Source organism: Saccostrea echinata, unplaced genomic scaffold, assembly GCF_033153115.1.
Source record: "Saccostrea echinata isolate AGI-Se365-2 ecotype Australia unplaced genomic scaffold, CSIRO_AGI_Sech_v1 ptg000007l, whole genome shotgun sequence".
Classification (NCBI taxonomy): domain Eukaryota; kingdom Metazoa; phylum Mollusca; class Bivalvia; order Ostreida; family Ostreidae; genus Saccostrea; species Saccostrea echinata.
The window spans coordinates 1,822,501-1,832,478 of NW_026889756.1; the positions used below are offsets into that span (position 1 = coordinate 1,822,501).

At 37.8% G+C, this 9,978-nt stretch overlaps 1 protein-coding gene across 1 annotated transcript in view; it reads right to left on the reverse strand.

The window, feature by feature from the left end:
• The window catches only part of LOC133180711 (probable beta-tubulin polyglutamylase), a 30,157-nt gene extending 20,324 nt beyond the window's left edge, over window positions 1-9,833 (reverse strand). The window contains exons 1-8 of the mRNA XM_061315182.1: window positions 9,776-9,833; window positions 4,234-4,295; window positions 3,875-3,942; window positions 3,482-3,621; window positions 2,868-2,945; window positions 2,607-2,684; window positions 906-1,031; window positions 158-252 (exon numbers count right to left, since the gene is read on the reverse strand). Of these exons, the coding sequence (XP_061171166.1) occupies window positions 158-252; window positions 906-1,031; window positions 2,607-2,684; window positions 2,868-2,945; window positions 3,482-3,621; window positions 3,875-3,942; window positions 4,234-4,295; window positions 9,776-9,829 (701 nt within the window). The 5' untranslated portion in view covers window positions 9,830-9,833. The remainder of the gene's footprint in view (window positions 1-157; window positions 253-905; window positions 1,032-2,606; window positions 2,685-2,867; window positions 2,946-3,481; window positions 3,622-3,874; window positions 3,943-4,233; window positions 4,296-9,775) is intronic.
• Window positions 9,834-9,978: the final 145 nt, after the last annotated feature.

Below are 9,978 nucleotides of genomic sequence, written 5' to 3' on the forward strand. Positions count from 1 at the left end.
CAATGAAATACCCTTAAAAATAAAGTGTCCATCTATATTACAAAAGTATTGTCTAATTTATTGAAGCTTGTAGGGAATGGGGCATCACAAGGGATTGGGGAGCCGTTTGGGGAACATCTGTAACGGTTCCCGTTACAATTAGCACTAGTTAATTTACTTTTTGCTTTTAATTCTCTTCTGTCTCTTTGCCTTGGCCTCTTTATACGACATCAGAGCTCGAAATTTCTGAAGTTCTGCCCTTCTTTCTTTAGCCTATAAACAAATAAAGGATGTGAATTCTCAGAGGCAAATAATTTTAGTCTTGTTAAATTAAACAACCTTTTTCCTGTTTAAACATAAATGCTTGTTCTTAACAGTTTTAGGGGATGAACAAAACATGATTCTACAATGATAAGCAATGGGTTTAACAAAATTACTATATTCCTGCATTTTTTTATTTTGTTAGATAAGAAATGTCTTCCAAAACAATTCCTAACACCTAGCCCTGCCCTACCCCCTAGCCCTGCCCTACCTCTCAGCCCTGCCCTACTCCTAGCCCTGCCCTTCCTCTCAGCCCTGCCCTACCCCCTAGCCCTGCCCTTCCTTTCAGCCCTGTCCCACTCCCTAGCCCTGTCCTTCCTCTCAGCCCTGCCCTACCCCCTAGCCCTGCCTACCTCTCAACCCTTCAGTATCTCTCAGCCCTGCCCTACTCCCTAGCCCTGCCCTACCTCTCAGCCCTGCCCTACCCCCTAGCCCTGCCCTTCCTCTCAGCCCTGCCCTACCCCCTAGCCCTGCCCTTCCTTTCAGCCCTGCCCCACTCCCTAGCCCTGCCCTTCCTCTCAGCCCTGCAATTCCTCTCAGCCCTGCCCTACCCCCTAGCCCTGCCCTACTTCTCAGCCCTGCCCTACCCTCTAGCCCTGCCATACCTCTTCCAAGCTCATGGCTGCTATTGCCCTCTCCTCAGCTGGTGTGAGTTCCTTGTTTTTTGTCGGAAGGTCGTCAGTATTTCCCCTCAGGACTGCTGCTATTTCTATTTCTAGTGGGGTACGTGGCTACGAAATCAAATGAAAAGCATGAATTCTTTTACTATTGAAACAATGGGTTTTTTAAATCTATTTTTCATTCATCAGTTTCCAAAGAGGGGAAAGAAATTAAAGTATGGTATACTTAGGATACTGAATATAGGGAAATTTTTGCCCTTGATGGTGGGCAAATTTAAGAAAGCAATGAACAATTCAAAAGAGACATCCGGACGCCATTTATCCAGACGCTTCACCATCCGGACGATATTTTTTGGGAACCGATTTTTTCCACGTTATTTTGACTCATTAATCCGGAAATTCGTGTTCCGTATCCGAACGGTCAATTTCTACTACAAAACATAATAGTTCATTGAAAAATGACTCATTTATCCGGACGGTAATTTTTCAAGAAACGACATTTTCACACTTATCTTGCATTCGTGTAAAAACATTGGCCATAAAGTCAGTTTGAAGGCGGTTACCTGTGACCTACATACAATAGCGTCTATAATTAGCGTGTGTTTACCCCAATTCAATCACACATTTATCTTTATTATGAAGCTCAAAGAATTTAGCTGACACTGTGCATTAATTAAATAATAATCCGTTCCAAATCATATTGCTTACCGTATATACATTGGTAAACTCAGGAGAATTTTGGAGAGTTGTAAATAAAATGAACAATAAATAACGAGCGATTTCGTAATGCTCTTTATCATGTCGATTGCGTTAGTTTAAAATACGATGTTCCATTTCTAAAAAACATAAATGTATTTGAAACGCTTTTTTTCCCACAAGACAGTATAGAAAGGTACATAATTGAAGAAATATCTCTATTTAATGTACTACCGTTTACAAACGTCCATTACATAAAAAAACTGGCGTTACATACAGAAGTTGATTACGTTTTTCAAGGTATTTTTTAATGATCGAAATTCAAACTTAGCGTCTGTAGAAAAAAATAATATTGATAATCATGAAGATGGCTTGTGTTTACGAATGTTTTTAATACTTTGTTTGAGTTAGCTTGCAGTGTTCAGTTAATTATATAGTAACCCTGTGTAATGAATATACGGGGAATATACAGGATTATATAGTTAATATTTGAACATTTTCAATGAAGATGCTGAACAGTTCTGTCATATTATTATAATTATAATATATGGCGAAATAAAACAACAGTAGATCAAAATTTGCTCAACCCATGAAGTCATTGCCCATCCATTTTTTTTATTGTGTAAATTACATTTTAATATTTTTTTTCATTAATCAACTACTGTATTTAAAACAATTAACCTAAATATAAATTAAAAGTTTTTTTTTCTTTGCTGTCACATTTGAAACAAGAATGTACATATATACATGCTTAGAGAGTGGTTTTTGAGATGTGATTCAATTATCCGGACGATTCATTTATCCGGACGATTTCCTTGGGGACAGAGGCGTCCGGATAAACGAGGCGCCACTGTATATCTCACTATCAGCTCTTACAATGTATACTGTTTAAACTTGGTCAAAATTGTTTGCAATAAGGTGAAAATAACACGAGGTGAATATGACCCTGTATACAGTATAAAGACAGATGAATTTCATGGTAAGCCTTACTTTGAAATGATTGAATTTCCCTGTGTTGTTGTGGAGGTGGATTTCTGTTTTCTGTAGAGGAAACTGTAACTGCTCCGCCTGTAATGAAAATCACAAATTCTCCCCAAAAATCAAAGATTAACATGTATAAGGTAAACTGTCACTGTTCCACCTGTAAAGAAAGCCCCAAATCCTCCTATCATCCCTACTCTAAAAATCAAGATTAACATTTAATATTTATGGCATCTATTATCCAGATCTTTATAACAATTGAATGAGTACCTCTCTATTAGATCTGACCACCGGGTCCCACTTAGAAATCTCTTTTGTTGTTCTGCCATATGCAACTCCTCTCTCAATCTGAAAAAAAAAATGTATAATGAGTATTTATTTATGGATTGATAATGATGGTTTGTTTGGTGTGTTTTTATTTATAGATTGTTAATACTTGTTGGTTTGTTTCTTTTAGTTTTTTTTTTAAATTCAGGAATCATTCTGTAATCTCTAGATAGTCAACCCAGAATGAAAAGTTTCCTATTTTTTTTGTGGAAGTTAAGGAATTTACAATGTGTTGGCTTGTTTTCTTTTTACACTATATTCTCAGTGTCCTGTCTTCAAAACCATATGCATAGTAATATTTTTTTTTTGGAAACTTAAAATCATCACAAAATTTCTGCCATAAAAATGTTCTACATTTACAGTATACATTGTTGGGGTTGTCCCTAAGACCAAGGGGCCAGGGAATTTCCCCGCCTATAATGGTGTAAACCCCCCGGTTATTCTGGTATTCCCCCTCAACCCCCTGTTTAGGGGAGGAACCTCAGAAACCCCTTCCTTTCTTAATTTCCCCTGCTATTTCAATTCTTTGGGACAACCCTGCATTGGTGGTGCCTGACCTTCTCTTTCTGGTGTTTGGGTAGCGGTACCGGTACCACCCTCTGGTTCTGGACTTTGTTGAGTTTTGTTTTGAGAGGGCCATGTCTGGCAGACATCTTCAGGGTCCCCACCAGCTCATGTAACTTAACTTTTGAGTCATCTGGTAAAAATCAAACATGGATCAGTAAATCAGACATTGTCTGTATGAAATCTAACACATATATACATGTAGGCCATTAAATTATAAATTATCTACATGAAATACAACTTAATTTCCTGAATGTGACTACAGTTTAATGAAAATAATGGAGTATAAGCTGTCTTTTTATTTATTTTTGTCTTATTTTATACAAATTGAATTAACAACTGTATTATATTCCTGTTGAAGTACACAGTACAATTATCCATCTCACCTGAGGAAGCTTTGAAGTGAAATTCTGAGACTTCATTGGAGGGAACTGTCCTCTGGCTTCTCTTGTTGCTATAGAAAATAAATAACACAGGAACCAATGAAAATTATATCTAATGATAATCTGTAATATATTACATATAAATAAAAAGAAAAAAAAAATTATTATTAACTAAAATTGTTATACATGTAACTGAAAAAGGTATTTAAGTTATGTTAAGATACTCAAATCATGTATGAAATAAAAAAGTGATTAATATTCCAAAACGTTCATATACAATTTAAATAAATCACTAAAAACACATTCATTTGGTAATTTTTTCTTTAAAAAAAAAAAAAGAAGCATATCTTGGAATGACTTACACTTTTTTGCCATCCAGACTAGAAATGGCATCTAACAGTCTGGCGTGACTCTTCTCATCATCCTGAAGAAACCAGAAATAATCCATTAAAATTTAATCCAAATTAACTCAGTTAATATTTAATACAGTTTTTATTCTTGCAGCTCATTTTTATCTTTATGCTTACTCTACAACAGTACCTACAGAAGTTAGGGAAATGGGAAAGGGTTTGGCATGTCCTTAAAGTCCTTTAAATGTGAGGTATGAAGGATCACTCGGAAATGCAATACCATCATCAAGACACCGTAGAGATTGGATTACATTTCTGAGTAATCCATAATAGCGAGCACAGCAAGCAGCTTGAAGAGTTGCTCATCACAACAAGATCTTAAAGCTACGCCTGAGCGTAGAGAAAATTTTGATTTTGAACATTGATCTGAACGATTTCTTCCACAGTTACCATTGAGACCCGCAACACGAATGCATCTCACTCTCACTACCTTCTCGCGGTAACAACCAAAGTTCACCAAATAAATAAACTCACCTTGACAGGGTTGTGGTTAACTTTTGAATACTTAGGGGCCATGTGGGCTCCTAACATTTTAAATTTCACAGGCCCACATTATATGTAAATTAAAAATAACAACAAAAAATCCTTAATTTTTCTAAATGATTTTTTTTTTATTCATAGTGCATTGATATGTTCGCAGTATATGAGTTTTTGTCAAATTTTCTCTTTTCTAAAAACTTTGATCAGATAATATGTTCATTACATTTTGTAGTGTTTAACCTGTGATGAAGTTTGATTCCGATCTTTTATTGTGTGCATTTGACATGGTAATTTAAATTCAATCTACGAATAACTAGTCGGATGGAGTGTGTTACAACCACAGCCGATTGTTACAATATTTCTATTATAGAACAATCTCAAACGTTAGCTCTCATATCATCAGACTTAACAGAGATTTAACCGCTTCGATAAATCGCCATTTTGATCTCAGTCACATATATGTTTGAATAATATGCTTGTACGCAACACAAATAATCTAGTAGGTTAGTAGAGCCTTTTCTTAACAAGAGGCCATGGGCCACAACGCTCACCTGAGTCAATATGGCCCTGCTGTTCTTTGTCAGCAGATTTCTTCTCCTATATATTCATATATAAAGCTTTGATTGCCTGTTCTAGGCATACCCTACCCCCAGGTGCCATGTTTTGAATGAAATTGAATATAAACCTTTTAAAGATTCTAACACCCTCCCAGGGGGGGTGGGTGGGGTGGGGGGGGGGTCATGATTTGAACAAACTTGAATGTACACTACCTGAGGATGCTTCCATATCAATATGACTAAACATGGCTTTATTGTTCTTGAGATTGAAGAAGATTTTTAAAGATATTTCCTATATATGTTCTTTTGTAAAACTTTGATCCCCCATTATGGCCCCACCCTCCTACTGGAGGATGCCTTGAACAAACTTGAATCTACAATACTTGGGGATGCTTCCATATAAATATGACTAATCATGGCTTTCCTGTTCTTGACAAGATTTTTAAAGATTTTTCCTATATATTCCTATGTAAAACTTTGATCCCCCATTGTAGCCCCACCCTACCCCCGGGGGTCATGATTTGAACAAACTTGAAAGTACACTACTTGAGGATGATTCCATATCAATATGACTAATTGTGGCTTTGTTGTTCTTGAGGGGGGTTTTGTTTGTTTGTTTCTTTGTTTATTGTTTAACGTCCCTCTCAAGAATTTTTCACTCATATGGAGACACCACCACTTGCCGGTGGAGGGCTACAAATTTTGACCTATACCTGGCACTTAGGGCCATTGAGCAGTGAGGGATCTTTTTTGTGCCAGCACCTACTGTGACACGGGACCTCGATTTATATGGTCTCATCCAAAGGGCCAGTCTCCACGTCCCACAGTGGGATTCGAACCCGCAACGTAAGGATCAACTACTTACTCCGCAACTCTAGAGCGAACGCTCCAACTAATGCGCCACGTGGGCGACTGAGGGGGGGGGTTCATGATCTGAACAAACTTGAATCTACACTACCTGAGGATGATTCCATATCAATATGACTAATTGTGGCTTTGTTGTTCTTGAGAAGAAGATTTTTAAAGATTTTCCCTATATATTCCTATATATAAGCTTGATCCCCCATTGTGGCCCCACCCTACCCCTGGGGGTCATGATTTTAACAAACTTGAAAGTACTCTACTTGAGGATGATTCCATATCAATATGACTAATTGTGGCTTTGTTGTTCTTGAGAAGAAGATTTTTAAAGATTTTCCTTATATATTCCTTTATAAAAGTTTGATCCCCCATTGTGGCCCCACCCTACCCCCGGGGGTCATGATTTGAACAAACTTGAATCTACACAACTTGAGGATGAATCCATATAAATATGACTAATTGTGGCTTTGTTGTTCTTGAGAAGAAGCTTTTTAAAGATTTTCCCTATATATTCCTATGTAAAACTTTGATCCCCCATTGTGTTCCCACCCTACCCCCAGGGGTCATGATTTGAACAAGCTTAAATCTACACTATGTAATGAAGGTTTCACATAATTTTAAACTTTTCTGGCTCCATGGTTCTTGAGAAGAAGATTTTTAAAAGATGACACCAAATTTTCACCAATTTTTAATTATCTGCCCTTGGAAGAGGGCTTGGCCCTTCATTTGAACAAACTTGAACCCCCTCACCCAAGGAAGCTTTGTGGCAAGTTTGGTTGAATTGGCCCAGTGGTTCTGTCAGGAGAAGAAGTCGAAAATGTGAAAAGTTTACAGACGGACGGACAGACAGACTACAGACAAAATGTGATCAGAAAAGCTCACTTGAGCTTTCAGCTCAGGTGAGCTAAAAACTGAAAGTACATAAAATATAAAACTGAAATGTGATCATGTTTAAGGGAAACAAGAGGCCCAGGGGCCACATCGCTCACCTGAGCACTATGGCTAGGAAAAAGCAGAAATCACTTCAATCTTGAAAGGTTAAAAAGTTTAAATATAAAAGTGGTTGGGGGGGGGGGGGGGTCATGAATTGAACAAATTTGAATCTACATTATCTGAGGATGCTTCCATTTAAATATGACCAATCATGGCTTTGCTGTTCTTGAGTAGAAGATTTTTAAAGATTTAACCTATGTATTCCTATGTAAAACTTTGATCACCCATTGTGGCCCCACCCGACCCCCAAGGGTCATGTTTGAACAAACTTGAATGTACACAATCTAAGAATGCTTCCATATAAATATGACCAATCATGGCTTTGCTATTCTTAACAAATAGTTTTTTTTAAAGATTTTTACTATGTGTTCCTATGTAAAACTTTGATCGCCCATTGTGGCCCCACCTGACCCCCGGGGGTCATGATTCGAACAAATTTGTATGTACACTATCTGAGGATGCTACCATATAAATATGACCAATCATGGCTCTCCTATTCTTAACAAATAGTTTTTTTTAAAGATTTTTACTATGTGTTCCTATGTAAAATTTGATCGCCCATTGTGGACCCACCCGACCCCCGGGGGTCATGATTTGAACAAATTTGAATGTACACTATCTGAGGATGCTTCCATGTAAATCTGACCAATCATATCTTTGCTGTTCTTGACAAGAAGATTTTTGAAGATTTTCCCATATATTCCTATGTAAAACTTTGATCGCCCATTGTGGACCCACCCGACCCCCGGAGGTCATGATTTGAACAAATTTGAATGTACACTATCTGAGGATGCTTCCATGTAAATGTGACCAATCATGGCTTTGCTGTTCTTGAGAAGAAGATTTTTGAAGATTTTCCCATATATTCCCATGTAAAACTTTGATCGCCCATTGTGGACCCACCCGACCCCCGGGGGTCATGATTTGAACAAATTTGAATGTACACTATCTGAGGATGCTTCCATGTAAATGTGACCAATCATGGCTTTGCTGTTCTTGAGAAAAAGATTTTTGAAGATTTTCCCATATATTCCTATGTAAAAATTTGATCGCCCATTGTGGCCCAACCAGACCCCCGGGGGTCATGAGTTGAAGAAACTTGAATCTACACTACCTGAGGATGCTACCATATAAATATGACCAATCATGGCTTTGTTGTTCTTGAGAAGAAGATTTTTAAAGATTTTTTCCTATATATTCCTATGTAAAACTTTGATCGCCCATTGTGGCCCCACCCTACCCCCCGGGGGTCATGATTTGAACAAACTTGAATCTACACTATCTGAGGATGCTTCCTTGTAAATCTGACCAATCATGGCTTTGGTGTTCTTGAGAAGAAGATTTTTGAAGATTTTCCCATGTATTCCTATGTAAAACTTTGATCGCCCATTGTGGCCCCACCCGACCCCCGGGGGTCATGATTTGAAGAAACTTGAATCTACACTACCTGAGGATGCTACCATATAAATATGACCAATTATGGCTTTGCTGTTCTTGAGAAGAATATTTTTAAAGATTTTTCCTGTATATTTCCTATGTAAAACTTTGATCGCCCATTGCGGCCCCACCCTACCCCCGGGGGTCATGATTTGAAGAAACTTGAATCTACACTACCTGAGGATGCTACCATATAAATATGACCAATTATGGCTTTGCTGTTCTTGAGAAGAAGATTTTTAAAGATTTTTCCTGTATATTTCCTATGTAAAACTTTGATCGCCCATTGCGGCCCCACCCTACCCCCGGGGGTCATGATTTGAAGAAACTTGAATCTACACTACCTGAGGATGCTTCCACATAAGTTTCATGTTTTCAAGCACAGTGGTTCTTGAGAAGAAGATTTTTTAATGATGCCATTAATTTTTCACAAATTCTTAATTATCTCCCCTTGGAAGAAGGTGTGGCCCTTCATTTGAACAAACTTGAATCCTCTTTACCCAAGGATACTTTGTGGCAAGTTTGGTTGAAATTGGCCCAGTGGTTCTTGAGAAGAAGTCGAAAATGTGAAAAGTTTACAGACGGACAGACGGACAGACGGACAGACGGACTACAGACAAAATGTGATCAGAAAAGCTCACTTGAGCCTTCGGCTCAGGTGAGCTAAAAAACTGTTCACCATGTGGGCGACCAGATTTTTAATATCTAATCTCCCACAGAAAATTTTACTCGAATTTTCGAGTGGGCGAGTGGTTATCCTCAACCCTGACTTTGATTTAATGGATATTACAGCTATATGGTGGATTCATGGTTCTTTGTTAATCAAATTTCACTATAGGCCTAAATGGTAATGACACTAACATTCGACGTCATGTGACGTCAGAGTCTAGACATTCAAAATATCATGTGCGGTTTCAAGAGGCGGATCCCAGTTCAAACAGAAAAGATATCCAATCATACACATCTGCGCTCACCCTAACAATCGCACTGTCAACAAACATGTATAACTTTCCATTTCAGAAGACTGAAGGACATCTGTTAATCCCTTTCCCATTCCCTACACTTCTTAAGTAGGTCCTGTACTTGGGTGTTAAAGTCCAGATCTAGTTTGATTCTGCAGTATAACTAATAATCAGACATACATTATCATTATATATAAATTTTACCTCATCTTCGCTGGCGCTAACTGTGTCCACAAAGTCTGCTTCTTCGTCCAGCATGTTAGCTATCTACAATACAGTGGATATTTACTTCTTAATACCAGAAAATCCTTCAGCATGATTGTAGAACTGTTGTCTTTTAATTGCAAAGCTCGCCAAGTTTACCTTTGTTTAGAACTACAAATCAAACGTGTTTACAAGGAAGAAAA